Below are 18,549 nucleotides of genomic sequence, written 5' to 3'. Positions count from 1 at the left end.
CCCCCCCGGCGCATGCGCCCTCCCCTCCGCGCGGGGGCGCTGTGAGTGACAGCGCCAGCGCCCGCCCCCTCTCCCCTTACCCTACCCCGCGGCCTTGCCCCGGAGGGCGGAGGCCGCTTTCCCACAAGCCCCCGCGCGCCGCCGCCGTTTCGCCTCAGCGCTGAGTCTCCCACACACACACACACGCCCCCGCCCCGGCCCGGTAGCGCGGCCATGCGAGCGCGGAGCAGCCGCCGCCGCGCCTGAGGCGGAGTCGGGGCGGTCGAGCCCTGCCCTGCGGAGCGGGGAGCGGCTCCGGGTATGCGGGGGGTGGTAGCGGGCCGGGAGGTGGGATGCTGTCGCGGAAGAAGACGCGGACGGAGCTTTCCAAGCCGGGTGAGGTGCAGGGCAAGTACGTGAAGAAGGAGACCAGCCCTCTGCTTCGCAGTGAGTGTCGGGGACGGGCTCGGTGGGGTCGGGGGCGGGTTGGGAGGACAAGCCCGAGGCCTGGCGGGGGGTGGCCGTCTCCTTTGTGTGCTACGACGGCGGTCCGGTGGGCCCGGGAGGCCCTGCGCGGCTTTGGGGGGGGGGTCCCTTCGTGAGGGGAGAGTGGGGGTGTGGGGAATTGCTGTTGAGAGACCCGGGAGCTGATGGAGGGAGGTGAAACCTGAAAAAGGGAGGCTTGAGTTTAAAAGGGAGCTCTACGCCTAGCGTACCACCAGGTGCTGACGATAAACTTGGGTTGGTTTTATTTTCTCAGCAGGAGTTGCTCAGTTTTCAGCAGGCAGGGGTTAAGATAGTCTCCAAACAGGTATCTTTCAGGTGAGCGGAACAGATCGTCTCTCTCTTTCCAAAGTCAGTGGTTGTTTTCCCGATCGAGGCTGTGTGCACTGCCAAAAGGTGTGTGCTTTGAAAATGAAATAACTGTACGAGACAGTTGCATAAAATCCCTGCGGAAGCAAGTGCTCCAGTTCTTAGGCATGAATCGCCTTGATGAGGTCACCGCTACGTACCTCGGATGCACTGATCTTCGTGTGGTTAACCTGACGCTGATGCCGCAGTCTTGGTTTCACTAGGACTGTACAGAAAGCTAGCAAATACGTGTTGAAAGCGCACTTGGGTTTCTTTTTGTTAACCTTTGAAAACAACCTGAGACTGAAATGTATTATGCTACGAATGCAGGATTAGCGTGGAGATCACAACTAGAAACAACTGATTTGCTGGCAAGAGCCGGCACTCAGCTTTTCTGGAAGTATTTGCTGCATGAACAGCTAGTTCCCCAGTCAACAGGCAAAATCATCTAGTAGTCTGATTACATTGACTTGGTCTTTTAAAAAACAAAAAAAAACAAACCCACAATTTTTTTTCTTATTAAGCTGTAGGCACGTCTAAGGGGTTAACACCTCTTACACATGCTGCTTGCCATGATGTAATGACTAGCTATTACATGACTGCTTTATATCAATTATAGATTTACTGATGACACCTTCTGGGATGCACTGAATTTTTACCCTAAGTTATAAGAGCTTATTAATAAAAAGTAGTTAATAATAGACATAACCTCCTCCTAAATGAAAGTCATAATTTCTGTTGGCTCACCTAGAGGGAAACTATTTATTTGGTGAAAGTAATACTAAGGAGAGGAGCAATGTATCGCTTACTGGAGGGAGGCACTGAAATTGTATAAATAGATGTCACTGCTCATGGGCAAAACCTCTAGGTAAAGAAGAAAGTGAAATATCTTCACGAGAATTTGAGAGCTTACTGTGTGCAGAATAACAGCATTTTGCTGGCTGAACTTTGTGATTAGTGGAGAAAGTAAGAATTCTGTTCCTGATTCTGTCATGAATTCCTGTAAGCATTAATGTCTTCAGTTATTCTGAGTTCATAAGGACAGTGGTCCCAAGAAGTGGTAGAGTGGTAGCCAGGATACTTGGATTTTCTTGACCCTTCTCCTAGAGAGGTATGAAGCCTGGCTGATGTAGCCACAGCACAGCGTGGGGTGGTTTGACGGGTTTTTTGGCATGTGCTTTTTGATGGGGTTTGGGGTTTTTTTTGTTTATTGTGGATGCAGTTATACTGGCAAAACTGCACTCTTTTGGCAATAGTTTGTTGCTGGTAGAGGGTGTGATGGTTTCTTTTGTACCAGTACCAACTGCAGCATTACCATTATACTTGCATATGCATTAGAGGTGCTTAAAAAGGGGTTCTAGCATTTGAATTTCCTCAATTCGTGGTGTAAATCAGCATTGTGGGTAGCCAAACGCTTTATGTGTGAGTACAGCCAAAGTTCTTGTCTCTCTTTTAATGCTGTATATCAGATCTGATGCCTTCATTTATCCGTCACGGTCCAACCATTCCAAGACGAACTGATATCTGTCCTCCTGACTCATCGTCTTCTGCATATGCTTCTGGTGGAGATGGAATTGTTTCCAGAAACCAGAGTTTCCTTCGAACTCCAGTGCAGAGGCCACCTCATGAAATAATGAGACGTGAAAGCAACAGACTGTCTGCACCTTCCTATCTTGCAAGAAGTTTAGCTGACGTCCCTAGAGAATACGGCTCTTCCTCCCAGTCCTTTTTAACAGAAGCTAATTCTGTTTTGGAAAATGGAGATGCTGGTGCCCGTTGTTATTATTACGATCATTTTTATGATGCCCAGAGGAGACGTCAGTTAAATGATCGCGTACATGAGGACTACAGGTATTATGAACACAACAGCGATCTTTTCCAGAGGATGTCACAGAATCACGGGAGGCACACTTCAGGTAAGTATTGATTAATTGCTGTTTTTTTAAAAATACGGTTTTGATAAGACTTTAGGTGCAGAGGTATAGCCAGATGATCAGGATCATGTTTTTAGGAGTTATGCTGTGTGGGACAGAGCTTATTTTAATGACATTTCTGTGATTGGAGTACACTACGTGTTCACATTTCTTAGAGTTAAGAGTTTGCATATATCCAGAAAGGAAAAAATATACTTAAATCATGATTTATTTATTAAATAAATGGGGTAAAGTTGAGCGAGGTTTTGGTTTGTTTTTTTTAATGCCAAGCGTATATGCAACTCCTTGTGACAAAGTTGATTCAGTTGCTAACTAGCAAGGAATTTTATTCATTAGGGCACATGCACTATTTTCATGATGTAGAGAAGAACCAAGAGCTCTAAATTATAGCATTGCTGTCTTATTGTATTTTAAATATCATTGTGTTATTATTTAATTTTATTGTGTTAATTTGACCTCAAGAATTAAAATAATTTATTATAAATAGTCAAAGGAAGGGATGCCTGCTTCATGTAATTGGCAAATTGACATGTAGTTAGTGCTGAAATTGACTTTCTAGTCCTTCATTATTTTTTTTTTTCTTTTAGCTTGTAATATCATTTGTAAATATGCCTATTTCCCCCTCAATTCACTGGAACTTGTCTTTGTTTTCTAAGGGAAGAACAGCATAAGAAAAAAGAAGCCTTTAAATACTGCTTTTTAAAATATTTGATTATATCTGTGATGACACTGAAGAGTAATTCTTTGGTGCAGTGTGCTGTTGTGAGCCTACTGGTGGAATAAAAAGCCTGGGATTACAATGTTGGCCATAGAAAGGTGACCTTAAAAGTAGTAAATCTGGCTGTATTTGAGCACTGTATATACTATGGAAACTATGTTCACAGAGGAGTTTGAAACAAACATTTCAAACCTGTAAATAACGTACCTTCAATATGAAATACGTTTTTAGTTTGTCATTACTTGTAATCTGTAAACAAAATAGTAAATAGTCGCTACTAAAATAAATCTCCTGTCTAGAAAAATAAATCCGCTAGGAAGAATGTCAACATTTAAGGCTGCTGACCTTGTATATGGAATTATAACCTGACAATGCTTTATGGGCTTTTTACTACAGAAATATTTCGATGAAAAGTGACAGAAGAGTAATGCTAGTGGTTCTGCTGTCAGCCAGTAAATTCTAAAATACTAAGATTTAAGACTTGCTACCTTAATCCTCTTATATTTTGCTACACGCTAATACATCTGATCTACCCAGATTTTGCATGAAAGCCCTCCATCTCTGTCAGTTGTTCAGCCAGCAGTCATTAAACATTTACCTGGTCCAGATAACAAGCAACTGTTAGCGTGTGCTGGGATATTGTAGGGAGGAGCGGTAGGAGGGGATGATTTCATAAACCAATCCATCAATTTAACATTCGACGTTACTACAGTAACTGTGTATGCTGAGGAAGATGTCAAAAAATGGTACTGCTGCTGTGTAGAAATATGAAACAATGTTAAGTGGAAAGGGAGCTCTAGCTATTAGTTTGAAAGTGGAGTTTAATCTAGAAGATTTTTAAAACAAGCTGAAAGTGGGACTTTATAGCTGTATTCTTCTCAATTGTAGCAACATGGATTTCTTTCTAAAAATATATTTCCCTCACTACCACCCCATTTGTCTACATGCCCCCTTAGCCACTGGAAATCATAAAGCAGCTGATGTTTGTTTGGTCTTTGTCATTCACTCTCATATTTTTACATTTAATAGTTTGAAGGAATTCTATGCATATTTTGTAACGGGTGAGTATTCAATCTTATGCGTTTGTAGGGAGAGACAAAAAAGGTGAGCCTTTTGTCTGCCAAAGTGTTTCCCTTTTCCTCTATTTTTTTTCCTTTCATCTTGACATGGAATAGGAACTCTTAAATTCCTCTTTCAGCTTCACTGCAGTAAGAGTATCGACCTATGTCCTTTACTTTTCAAGAATTGCTGTTACTTTTTCTCAGTAAAAGAATTGTGTGGCCAAAAATAAGAAGACGTTAGATTTTGTTACTTCTTTCGTCTCACCATTAAGCTTCTTTTTATTTGAACCATGCATTGTCTTCAGACCTTCCATGTTTTCCTGGAGCTACACTAATCTTTCTGTAACTTCTAGTTCCTTTTTTCCTACGTTTCCAGAATACTGAGGCAGGCCTTTTGCTTTCATTGTCTTTGTCTAAGTTACTTTTTCCTTACACATCTCCATTGTTGTTTCTAAATGTTTCACCTAATCAAAATTCTTCATCAAGATAATTGATGACAAAATTGCCTAATACCTACAGTTTCAAGGTATAAGTCTGTTTATCAGCTAGAATCTGTAAATGCTACATTCTACCCTTTTCCTCCTCTCCCACCCTCCCTCAGAAGGTCCCCTCAGTTAGTTTTGTTATGGTTTGGGTTGATTGCTACAGAAACCTTGCCTGATGAGCACAAGGTACTCTTGGCTATTGGTGAATGATGTTTCATTCGGTGTTGTTTACAAATGAGATGACTTTGGAGAAGCAGCAGTGTGGAAGTGAAGAGATGCATGCAGATTTCAGCTTTCATTCAAAATAAAGGTTCTCCTCTTTATAATTTGGAGATAAGTTGAAAACATGTTCTTATTGAGATCGTCATACTCAAAGTATTCAGCAAAGTATTTAAGAAAGTCCCGTGATGTTGACAGCATTGATATGTTCTTTCATAGGCATTTCTCCTTGAAGTCATGTTTTCTCTCTCAGTATGATTCAGTTCTACCATGTCCTCCTTTTCATATTTTCATTAGATTTGTTTTTAGTTAGCAGTCTAGTGCTGCTGGCTTTCCTGAAAAATGTCTTCAGTTGAGATATTTCCTAGTTTTGTGTGTTTAGCTACCTCTGTGGCATTTCTTGAAAATTTTTTTTAGTGTCCATTTCAAGCTTAATTCTAAGAGACTTTACCTGTCTTTCCTCGACATCTCTTTCCTCTCTTCTAGGTTAAAGGTTTGGGGAGGTCTGTGGTTGAAGTTATATCTACAGTATAGATTGGAACTAACTTGTAACCAAGACCTCAGAGTTATTTGTACCTGTTTGAGCGGTAAGCTAAAAAATTCTTATGTGTATATGAAAATTGCTGAGATTAAAATCACAGTGTAAAGGCAATTTCTGGTGGCGACTTGTACACAGTTGACTGTGATGTCAGAGGAGAAAAATGAGTAATCCTGTGAACAGAGAATCCAGTGCGCTTTAGTAAAAGTAGGTTCATCTCATGTTAAATTGTACCCCTTAAAAATTGCAAACTGGTGTTCATGTTTAATATAAGAGCAAAATAAAGAAATACTAATTATTAATTAGAGCTAAAGTGGCAGGGCTTTTCTTTTTAGGTCTGTACACCTCATTCATTTTTAAACAAATGGCAATTCCTGCCCTTTTCTTTTGTGCTGATTTTGCAGTTATTTCTTTGTAGCATACTTTTTGAAGCTTTCAAAGTACTTCCTGTCATTTCCTATTTGTGAATTTATGCTTACTTGGAACGCCCCATTCCCTCTGACGAACGAGATAGTTGTGCTCAGGAAGTACCTTTAGATGCTTTGGAACAGGTTAGGAAGGCCTAGAACCTGCAGACCTATCTAAACAAGATAGTTTCTGGAACTTCTTTTTGCTGTTTTATTATTACTTACTCCCTTACAATTAAACAGTTCCTTCATGTTCTCTTCCTGTTCTTCATCCTGGTTTGATGAGGGGAAGGGAGAGGATTTTGGCATCCTGAAAAAAGGCTCTCAAGACAATTGACCTAATTAAAGACAAATATGAAGGCCTTTTGTTTGGCCAGATATGTTCTTCAACACTTTGAAATTTAGTTGAAGCTAGTTGTGGGGAGTTCGTAGGCTCTGAAACTTCTCTGCCTCCATCAGCACTGTATCTAATAAGCAGAGACTTTTCTCTTAGTGTTTTTGCTCTTTTCCCTTTATGCCAGACTGGTCTGGTGATACGATTTTTCTGCTGAGCTTCCTGCCAGGCAGACTGAAGAACTGCCCTTTGCTGACCTGGAAACCTTTCCCCCCTAAGAATTTGGACTTCTTTCCAGGCAGATTGCCTTTAAAATAAAATAAAAAACCCTTGATTGGGCTGTGAAAGCATTAATGCATATCACTTACAGTTGTCTTTGTTCCATACTAATGGAACAAAACAAACAGAACTCCCTTGACTAAAGAAGATACTACATATTTTTCACATTTGTAACGTTATTAGCTTAACATGTTTTTAAGAGAAGAGTATTAAATGAAGGAACTCTTAGCACTGATATCTTATAATGCACTGGAATGTGGTGCTCAAAGTTAAAGTTTGTGTTCTGGTATTAGAACACCCTATTGTTGAAGATGTTGAGAATAAGACTGAATATAGGGTATGGCCTTACTTAAAACTCTTGAGTATTTTAAAATCTTGTTAATACTAGTAAGAAGTGGTTACTGTTCCTTTGCACTTTCTTTTTTCAAAGTGTTGAGAACATACACGGTGATACTCCTAACCAAGCAAACTGCATTGAGCAGGATTTTCTTTCGATTTGGAACAGCATATAATGCCTCTTGGCCTGGTTGACAATTAATTCAAGACCTTAAACTGAAGATACTGTATTTTAAAGAGAAGGAAAAAAAGCCACAAATAATGTTCAATATTGATGTTCCTTAAAAGCAACAGCTGAACCAAAAAAATACCCCAAACATATACCATTATGAAACAGAATTAACAAATTAGGCTGGACAAGTTCTAAAGAGGCAGCCTGAAAAGGATTTACAATTGCATAAATTTAAATTCATTGTTGAGATTTGATAGTGCCACTCAGGCAAGTTTATAAAGAACAGTGCTCCTTCTTAAGCAGAGGAAAGGAGGCATTTAATATTTGGAAAAGCAGATAATTTAAACAACTCTCTTCCTTGGGAAAGAAGGAAGAATGAGAATTTCTGTCTTGTCATAGATAAAACAGTATGTAAGAAAACCCTGAGTAGTTACAGTGAACTGGTTTGATGAGTCTGGTTTTGCTTATCCTATGGTAGAGATCATATCCTCCATCAGTAGGAAAATCACAGGTTTTACACTAGATGTTTTGATAGAAATGGTTCAAGTTGTAAGTTGGGGTTTTTTTGTGTGGATAGTTTGCATTGTGCTATGCAAATCTGGTACCAGCCCATGATTCAGGGAAAATCCTTGGGGTGTGCAGTAAAATCCCATGTGAAGCTTTAGGCTGCTATGAAAATGCTTTAGGGCTAAGACCTTAGCTGAAATTTAAACACAGAAGCGTGTCATACTTTGGCAATATGACACAGAAAAGGTAGTGTTCAGAGTAGATGGGTTTAGGCTGTCTTGTAACTTTCTTCTTTGGTTTATACTTTGGAAAAGATCATGTGCAAATTTACTCTTAGGAGTGTTGTTCAGTCTTATTATTGATACTTATAGGTGTGTATATACACATGTCATGGTTTAACCCCAGCCAGCAACTAAGCACCACGCAGCTGCTCGCTCGCTCTCCCCAACCCCCAGTGGGATGTGGGAGAGAATCAGGGAAAAAAAAAAAGTAAAATTTGTGGGTTGAGATAAGAACAGTTTAATAGAACAGAAAGGAAGAAACTAAAAATTATAATAATAACAATAATAAAATGACAGTAATAATAATAAAAGGATTGGAATATACAAGCGATGCACAATGCAACTGCTCACCACTTGCCAAACAACACCCAGTTAGTTCCTGAGCAGTGATCCCTCCCAGCCCCACTCCCCCCAGTTGATATACTGGACATGACGTCACATGGTATGGAATACCGCTTTGGGTCAGCTGCCCTGGCTGTGTCCCCTCCCAACTCCTTGTGCCCCTCCAGCCTTCCTGTTGGCTGGGCATGAGAAGCTGAAAAATCCCTGACTTTAGACTAAACATTACTTAGCAACAACTGAAAACATCGGTGTGTTATCAACATTCTTCTCATACTGAACCCAAAACATAACACTGTACCAGCTACTAGGAAGAGAATTAACTCTATGCCAGCTGAAATCAAGGCAATATGAAAGTCAATTTTCATCTTCTCTTATTGTTCAAAGTCATAGCAGGACCTATTTCTCTTATGTGTGTATCCTCTCTCCCTTGAAGGAAGCATCTGCTGAGTTTATAAGGAAAACCAATATATAATCTCTTCTGATCTCTAGTAACTGCAATTATATAAACACACATCTAAATTGTACTAATTGCCGATTTGAATGCCATAGTGGGTCAATGATTGTAAGGCACTGTGAATGTTACCTGACATCTTAAAACTTCCAGCACACAGAATATTTCAGTATGATCTGTGATTTTAAGGGCAAAAATGCACATTAAGACTATATGTGATGGTCTACAACCTGAAGTATTTGCAACTGTCAGTTTATAAATCTGGCCTTTGATTTCATAATTAGAGCCTGCTAGTTGTAGAGGCTTGGAACACTGTTCAAAACTGGTAACTGATACAGCTATTTAAGTTTATTGTAACAGTATGGCTCTGCTTCTTCATACATGAAGTCAAAATGGCAAAAGGAATATATAATACATTTGTGTCTGGTATTATTTTTGTTCTTTGCATCTTGGAAATGAAAGAAAATAACCTGGCATTGGGAGAAACGATGTAGCTAGAACTAAATGATTGTGCAAACACAGAGCTGCCAGCGTTGCCTTTCCATCGGGTGCAGCGTTGCTTTTTAGCCTGCTTTCCAGGTGATTTCTCTATGTAATCTAGATTTTGGTTTTCCTCGCTACCCAAGTCCAGCTCCCAGTCTTCTCAGGCTTTTGTATGAAGAGATATAGGCATTGTGTTAAGTTAACTTGTGGTGCAGAGGATGGCTTGTGCAACTTTTAATGCCAACTTCCAAATGTTAGAAGGCATTAACCTTTACCTGAAGGAAAAAGTATATATATATTTGCTGCTGGAATCATGATAGAATTTAAGTAGGAGGAACTGTAACAAAAATACTGACATGTGCTTGTTTTAACAGTAAACAGAAAAATAAGTTTAAGCCTTTGTGAAAATTCTTTCCCCCAGTCAAGTTTGTGTGTTCAGATCTTCTGGTAGTGGTGATTTAGTAGTCACTGTTGATACGTACATGAAATTACAACACAGCGGTGCAGTTAATTGGAGAAAATACTGAATTTGTTTATCCAAAGTGCAGTGTGTTCAAGAAGCTTAAATGTTTGTATTTTGTCATTGGAATGAAAACAGAACCAGTGACATAACCGTAGCTAGGGTCTGAAATAGTTTCCCTGCCCCAGTACTGCTAAAGGTCAGGAAGCCTCTGGGATGTTTCTTCTCACTGGAAGTAAAGGTCTAGGTTGCTTAATCCTAATGAGAGGTGGGAGCTATCACATGAACACAGCCATCAGCTTTCCTTTATAAAGCTAACAAATAGGTAAGTACTATAACAAGAAGAAATACTTTAAGACCAAATAGTTCAGAACATGACAAGGCTAGAAAAAGATTTGTGGATGAGCATGAATGTTCTAAAGAACAGTGCTCAGGAGGAAGTTTTTGAGGTTTTTTTAAAATATTTTTTTTTATTTATTCAGTTGCTTTGGAGCCTTTCCATTACTTTGTTGATGACTGCTATCTTGTATTAGAATGACAGCCCATCCAGTTTTCAGTCTGTCATTTTGTATGTAAACTAATGCTTAAAATAGATTACATCCCTTGGCTAGCATGATATATTGTGTACGTATTGTTGAAGAGGACTGTTGCCTTTGTTGGCAGATGAGTATGAAATTGCCTGAGAAATATTACAATTTTGCTGCTACTTCAGTATTACTGTTGTCTTTTTGAGTTGATGACCACACCTGAAACCTCTTTTTAATAGTATGCTTTAGATGAGATGGACTCTGCCTTTCCCTTCCACTCTCTCAAAAAACAATCATACAAAAATGTTATTTCTGAAAAACAGAAGGAAAGGGGTGTATTCCTCAGTAAGTAAACGTGGTGCTTGTGATGGCATCACTCCCTGACTTCTAAGAAAGTGCAAAAATTGGCTCCCATACCTCTTCTTCTGGCCATGGGAAATAGTAACACACAAACTCTGATGAATACAGTGATTGAATAGATGCATTTGATTGTGGGATGAAAAGGTAATTGCAGTTTCCTTAAAGCCAGAGACTGTTTTACTGTAGAACTGTGGGTAACAGAAGGTAACTACTTAAAAGGATTTAAAAAAGAGAGTTGAATTTGGGCCAGCACGTCCAGTAGGTAGTAGGCTTCCAAGGAATGGAAAGACACCTGCAAAATTCTTGATGATGTCACTTGGTTTTTGTGGTTGGGGTTTTGGGGGTTTGGTTGTTTCGGAGGTTTTTTTGTTTTCTGTGATTATTATTACAGCTTTTATTTCAACTAGATTCCTAAGTATCCATAGTATATAGAAGGAAGGAAAAGATGAAATTGGAATTTTGTTTTGTCAGTACCTCTCTCAGCACCTAGCACGCTAATTTTTAAAATGTGAAAACTGTGTGTATGTTACAACAAATCCTGTATTTTTTTAAAATGTTAGTGACCGGTCTCTTAAATCAGCCTATGTAGTGATAAATCCTAAATGTGCTGTGTTTCTAGGGCAGAGGTAGGAACTTTATCAACTACTGATTCCCGCCAGCTCTCCTACAGCCCATACAACTCACCTAGGCTTTAGTTCCCTTGCTGGAGAAGCCCTTCTAGTGCAGCCCGCATCACCAAGAAAAGCTGGAAATTACTTTTCTTCACATGCCTCTTCAGCATTGAGAAGAGCAGGATGTAGAGAGGCAGATGTACAGCCTACTAGACAATGAAAATTACTTCCAAGGTCTGACTGTCTAGCCCAGCAATGCACATAAACTAGTTAGTCTAACGAGCGTGGGTAGTTTTAGCAAAGACGACATGGCAGCATCAACTTCAGTGTGCGCAGGATGACTGTGTTGAGCAAAGGGCTTGTGCAGGATCCTACACAGATCCAGCTTTTCTGTTTTCTCTTGTTACTGATGACGCTTTTTGGTCATGATTGCACACACTTCAGTAATAACAGTCAGCGCAGGATAGTGCTAACTTTACTTGTCCCTCCTCTCTTGGTTTACCTGGTCCTGTTACTGTTCTTGACTGATTAATCTGAAAAGCTTTGTTGGTATTCAGTGATTTTTCTAGATAGTTGTAATTTCTGACTGTAAGTAGAAAAAGAAATAGCTGTGGGGTTTTTGTAGATACATAGTTTTGATGCAGCTGTAATAGCATATAAACAGAAACTGTCATTTATGTAAAGCTTTAACATCTGTAATCTCCTGTCAGCTCTCTCTGCTCAGCAAGTTGAGACAATAATAACAGCATCACCCCTGTTACGTATGCTAATATATGTCTCCTATTGAAAAAGCAAGGATATTTTAACTGTTTCTGAATGAAGCTGTGTAGTGAATCTGGAGTTGGAGGAGAGTGAAATGAGTGAGGCTTAAAAGGGAGTAGCTATTTTGACTTGATCATACTTTTTTAGTAACGTACAAGCGCATACACTGTAAACACCATGGTACTGTTCAAAGTTCATAAGAGTGCCTGCTGTGGGGGGTGGGGAGGGAAGTTGATTTTGTACGTAATGTTGGTTTTGGGTATTATCAATTTGGCTAAACATTGCTTTCTTTTTTTTTTTAGGCATCGGTAGAGTTGCTGCTACATCTCTAGGAAACTTAACAAATCATAGTTCTGAAGATTTACCTCTTCCTCCTGGCTGGTCAGTGGACTGGACTATTAGAGGAAGGAAATACTATATAGATCATAACACTAATACAACTCACTGGAGCCATCCACTCGAGCGTGAAGGACTGCCTCCGGGATGGGAGAGAGTTGAGTCAGCAGAATTTGGAGTGTATTACGTAGATCACATCAATAAAAGAGCTCAATATAAGCATCCTTGTGCTCCCAGGTAAGACATCCACCTCCTCTTCTGTGTTTGGGGTTTTTTTCCTTAATCCGGTTAAGAAAGTGGAACTGTGTTTGTCTCATATACAACATGCCAAAACCTACTTATTTTTAGAAGTAAGCTTTACTGGTTCTTGACTAAGATTTTTAGAAGAAGTTGTAATTGTTAGGTTTTTGTCTCATCTGTTACTGTCTTAAGTTTAGAAACAGGATCTTGTTCCTAACTCACTAAAACAAAGAAGCTATTCTCTTCAACTGTCAGTAAAACAACATAGTTGCTGAGAACATAATTGAATTGTAGACTGAAAAGAAACTTGATCTGATGTTCCAGGAGACTGAACAAATAGCATATACCATCTGAAACATAGTCTTGTCTAGAAGGAAAATCGGTATTTTAGCTACTCATAATTTAAAGGTAAAATAAAGTTAGTATACACCAAATCTAACAGTTAATTTCTGCTACTCAGTCTATTTTGCCGTTACCCAGGAAGGGAAAGTTTTTTTAACATGTGGCACAAAAGATACACATATGAGGATGTCCTCTGTTATAAATGGAATAACTTTTGTCACCTGCTGCCTGAATACATTTGTTCTAACATATTAGATGGTGGATTATTTGGCTGAATCAATACCTGCCTTTTTAATGTTTTAAAAACAGGTATCGTTTTTTGTTCTGCTTTAGTATCCAGGTAGCAGGCACTAGTTGGATAGGTCTAAGGTGAATTTTACCGTGTGCTAACAGATAGCAGGAACACTTACTGTTGTGATTGGAGTGAAGCACAAAAATAGCAACAGAAAGTTGCTCTCGGTATAGGCCTGCCAAGGCAACACTTCACTCACGTGGTTGCATCATCGGCCTTTGCATGTATTAATCTGTGTAATAATGTTAACAATTTAATTATATCAGTATGTCTTAAGTTATTGCTTGGAGGTTACGGACTTTCTCTGTCTTCCTTTGTACAGCGTTCCCCGTTATGACCAGCCTCCCCCAGTGACTTACCAGCCACAGCAAGCTGAGAGAAGCCAGCCTCTCCTTGTCCCTGCAAACCCCTACCACACGGCAGAGATTCCAGACTGGCTGCAGGTCTATGCCAGGGCTCCTGTAAAGTGAGCTTTTTTTTTTTCTCTGCATTTCACACTATGCGTGTGTAGCTTAGAAGGAAGGAAAACAAATTAATTTCGATGACTGAAGGTAGAACTCTAGCTGGCATCTATTTCTTAATTGCATAAGAACTATTGCTGACAGCGCGTGAGGAAGTTGTACCAGAACTTCCATCCACTTCTGTCCTTGGAAGTGCTCAAGGCCGGGTTGGATGAGTCTTTGAGCAACTTGGTCTAGTGGAAGGTGTCCCTGCCCATGGCAGGGGGGTTGGAACTAGATGATCTCTTTTAAGGTCCTTTCCAACCCAAATCATTCCATGATTCTATGTTCATCGCATTAGTTTGCTTTGTATTAGGCATTACTTAAAATCATCACAGTACTTCTTGCCGTTCACATGACTTGCAGAATGATATATTTGAGAGTTGAGGATGTGGTTTACTTTCAGTGTATTTGTGAGAACAATACCACGTGCTTATAAAATATGTGAAGTCTTTAGGGTGTTAAGTCTTAATGTGTGTCTTACTCCTTTTTAAAAAAGACATACAAATTTTCCTTCACAGTTAAGGATTTTGAATACAGACTGAAATCTGTGTTTCTATTCAAGAACTTTAATTAAAAACTAAGTGGTAGTAAAAAGGTTTTTTTCAAAGAAGCAATGCTGTAGGAACAGGGAATCTCCTCCAAGAAAAGATTTGAGTTGGCATAATGAAACAAATTACACTTTCTAATGGGTACAGCTCTGCAGAAGAGTAACACTAAATAGAAAAGCAATTTGAAAATCCAGATACTTTTTAATAATTATGAAATCATGTACTTTTTCATAAGAAGAATGTGGAGGAACTAAGTTTTACGGCAATGAGCAGGTCAGTCTGTAGTTGCAAATTCAGACTGTGTATGATGTTCAGTGACTTCCACTAAAAAAACCCTCTTTTTTTTAGCTGCTTTTAGTAACTGTAATTTGAATGGGTTTTATTACTTCTTGTGGCTACTGGGCTTGCCAGCAGCCCATAAAGATTTAAATTGGCCTAAAATCCACCTGTACACTTATGCAGCAGGGGCATACTAAGTTCCTGTAACCTAGGGGAGCACTTGTTTCCTAGAAATACTTTTAGGTTTTGGCTGCAGCTGCATTTCTTTATTTAGGTCTTTGGCACATCCACACAATGTAGTTTGAACTATTTCAGCCTGTGTTGTATGGACTTTTGTTGGTACTTCTCTTGAAACCTGAGAAACAAATTTAAGATCGTTTAAACAATTTATCAGGAGTTTGTTTATATCTAGTAGGCTGAGACAAATTTAAAAAAACAAAAACAAAACCCAAAACATTTAGTACATTCAAGCTGTTTGAACAGAATTTACATTGTTCAGAGGAATCAAAAATCATGTATTTTCCAATATCCTTTTAGCCTTCTGTTATAGTAGTGCTGGTGGTAATAGGAATATTGTTGTAATTCTCAAACGCTTCTGTGAAGAAATAAATTCTGCTTTATGCTAATATTATATTGGAAAAGTGTGGGAGAGTGGTAGCAGCTGACTTAGCGTCACCTCATCTTGAGGGCTTCTTAAGGAACAATTGATAAGTAATTCTCATAGTTAAGATCAAGATCACTTACATATTTTCAGTGTAATTTTAATAATGAACCTCTTCTCTGTTGCCAAAGCAACTGGCTTAAAGCTTGAGAAAAACATCCGGTAATGCTTGTAAGTTCTTCAGTAGTATTGTCCAAAAGCCGAGTATGAGCCTCCAGTGTTCTGCTGCAAAAATGAAAGTGGGCAAAACGTTTTCATAGTAGTAGTAGAGGAATACCTTTTGCGATCTGCTATTTGAAATTTACTGTAAAAATCTGTTGATTATCACTACAGTTTTGCACTGAAATCATCGTGGTGTATTTTGTTATGATTTGTTAGTGACACCTGACACTGTAGCTTGATTTAGCTGACTGAAGGCCAGTCATTTTTGTTGAAAGAAGTAGATAATGATAGCAAAAATAGATAACATTAGCTTTTGTTTCAACAGCTTTCTCTGAAGAAGAATAATTATGGCCACTGGAAAAGTCTAGTGGAGAGTTTAGTAGGTGTTAGCCATAATGCTTCCCTATTTCGGTGAAAAATGGTCAAACTGTTAAGATAAAAAAGAAGCTATTTGGCTCACTACACAGTGAAGAGGCTTTGGTGTCTAGTTATAACTTGAGGTAACGATTTCCAATATCAAGGTATTTTTGATATCTTGAAGCGTCCTTTTCCCCTCTCTCCTGGCATCTGTCAAGGTTTGTTTTGAGAGCATAAGTGCAGCTATCAGAATCTTAGCACAGCGAAATCAAGACTCCTGGCTTGCATTTAACCCTATGCTAGACTCTAAAATCGAATGTTTCTCCACCTTCCAAGTTAGGTAGATCAGTCTGGTGGGTGTTCCCACAGTATGCCAGACTGCATGCATGGGACTGTGAGGGTGAGGAGACCAGAAATGCCTTCCTCATATGAGAGATCATGCTTCAGGTTCTTTCCCCACCTCTTCTGGAGCAAAGATCTGAACCCAGGACTCTGTTCTTCCAGCCCTAATCAATAGGCTGTAAATATTATGGGCAGGTCAGTGTCTCTTGTGTTGAAAGTGTCCTATTTTATATTAAATACTTGCTATTTACTGGGAAAAGCACTGGAAACGGAGTATTCTGGCTGTGTGTTCTGTCTAGTAAGCTCCTGCTTTCTCACCCAGGAGGGAAGGCTCTGCGCTCTATAGGAATTTTGTACTAATGTGCTTTCTCCCCTCGATTCTGGCTCTGTGACTAGTTGCCCTTCTAAAAAAATGCCTGGGGAGTTTAGGTCAGGTACTGTTACTCTGTGCCCTGTTCCTCTAGGCATCTCTTTGGGGAGCAAACGAAAAAGCTGCAGGCCCCAGAAAACCTGCAAATGCATTATTGCATGTGATGGAGCTTTGTTTTCTTTCCTGCTTGTATTGCCACCTTTATAAGAAACAAGGCCTTCCATTGAGAATCGTCCTTGCTGTGGAACATATTTCAATAAATGCCATTGGCCCAGAAAATTCGAAAGGATTCATCAGCACAGGGCGAGGCAGGGGAAATCCTGCTGCAATTGAATTCAGCTCTTGATGAGAGGGAAAGGTGCAGAGGTGGAAAGGTGGTGTTCACATAAACTCAATAATCAAGTGCTTACAAAGATAGTTGTACTTGGCAAACCTTCAAAAGCAGCAGCTTGCAGTCTGCCTCTCTTTTTTGGAGTTTGATCTCGTGTTGATAAACAGCTGCAATTTGTTTCTACTTGCTTTTGGGGAAAAGTGATTTTAGCAGTGCAGCCCTGTCTTGACTTGGGATGACTTTAATATAGAAGCTGGTATTTAGGAAGTTTATAGAAGCTGTGGTTATTTAAGTTCTTAAAATTCCTCTCAGAATCATTTTTGGTAGTCATCTGCATGTCTTGGTGCTTCTCTGATGCATACAGCCTTCTGAATATATCCTTTCAATATGTAATGCAGTTTATTTGCATAAATTTACTGATATTTTGGCTTCAGCCTCCACTCAAGTGAATATATATTCTCATGTAATTCAGCTGGATCAAACAACTCTGTTTATTCCATGAGTTTCTTCTATTCTTTTAATAATTATAGTAGTCAGCTGCCTATTTCCAAGTTAAGAAAATTAGATTGCAAATGAATGGTGTATGTTCAGAAGCACTGGGAAAAAGCAGGAAATGAGGGGTATTGCAGTGAAAATGTAACTACATCGAGGCTTTCTTTTATCAAAGTAAAGCAGCATTAAAATGCCTATTGTAGAGCAAGACTCGGATCAAACAAAATCAAGATTAAAACTGGGTTGGGGAATTGCTGTTTCCTCACCTTGCTTAGGAAATTCTGCAGCTTGTCCTATTCCCAGAGCTGGCCAGGCCCATGCCAGGACACTCTGTGCGGCTCAGGTCCCCTTCCCACGGGCAGCGTTAGCACCCCTGCTCATTTTGGGGTGATATTCCTGAAGTTCTCTCACACGAGTCTCTCCAGGAGACCCAGGTTAGCCCAGATATCCCCACTAATGAGAACTGTGCTTACACCTGCGTCACACGTAGTTTGTGTGTCCCTTGTTCCCTCTGAGCCTTGGGAAGTGTGTCTGTTCCTGAACCACGCAGATCTCTTTGTGGCTGCTAGCTCATGTCACCCTGCCAGACTTCTCCAGTCATCATGCTGAGGTGGAAGGAGACCATCAAAGAGAACAGCCTGTTTATTTTAAGCCTTGGTATATATCTAGCTATGTGAAGTCATTATACTACTTTATTTAAGCGTATGCGGGTGGGTCTGCACTGTGGGCTGTTAACGCTTGACTGATGTGCAGACCGACATAAGCCACGTCCCTGTTGGTAAGCCTTTGGCCTTGTGGGCTTCAGAGCCTGAACTAACACACTGTAAGTTGCTCACCAGAACAGTTGTCTTGCTGTTGGCCCGGTGTCTTGGGTTTTTCCTGAATTATTTCTGTCCTGGTTTCAGCTGGGATAGAGTTAATTCTCCTCCTACAGCTGGTACAGTGTTATGTTTTGGGTTCAGTATGAGAAGAATGTTGATAACACACTGATGTTTTCAGTTGTTGCCAAGTAATCTTTAGACTAAGTCAAGGATTTTTCAGGTTCTCATGCCCAGCCAGCAAGAAGGCTGGAGGGAGAAAAGAAGCTGGGAGGGGACACAGCCAGGGCAGCTGACCCAAAGTGGCCAAAGGAGATATTCCATACCATGTGATGTCATGTCCAGTATGTAAACTGGGGGGGGGGGGGGGGCACCGTG

At 40.0% G+C, this 18,549-nt stretch overlaps 1 protein-coding gene across 2 annotated transcripts in view; it reads left to right on the top strand.

Annotated features, from left to right (window-relative positions):
* Nucleotides 1-222: 222 nt before the first annotated feature.
* SAV1 (salvador family WW domain containing protein 1) overlaps nucleotides 223-18,549 on the top strand; it is a 22,336-nt gene continuing 4,009 nt past the window's right edge. Inside the window, exons 1-4 of one of the 2 annotated variants that reach the window (XM_010579771.1) lie at nucleotides 223-426; nucleotides 2,301-2,747; nucleotides 12,401-12,671; nucleotides 13,631-13,774. In XM_010579771.1, coding sequence (XP_010578073.1) covers nucleotides 333-426; nucleotides 2,301-2,747; nucleotides 12,401-12,671; nucleotides 13,631-13,774 — 956 coding nt within the window. In that variant the 5' untranslated portion in view covers nucleotides 223-332. The remainder of the gene's footprint in view (nucleotides 427-2,300; nucleotides 2,748-12,400; nucleotides 12,672-13,630; nucleotides 13,775-18,549) is intronic. The other variant, XM_010579772.1, reaches the window with a different exon arrangement.

Source organism: Haliaeetus leucocephalus, unplaced genomic scaffold (assembly GCF_000737465.1).
Source record: "Haliaeetus leucocephalus isolate CR32 unplaced genomic scaffold, Haliaeetus_leucocephalus-4.0 Scaffold678, whole genome shotgun sequence".
Classification (NCBI taxonomy): Eukaryota; Metazoa; Chordata; class Aves; order Accipitriformes; family Accipitridae; genus Haliaeetus; species Haliaeetus leucocephalus.
This window is presented reverse-complemented; position numbering and strand designations above follow the sequence as displayed.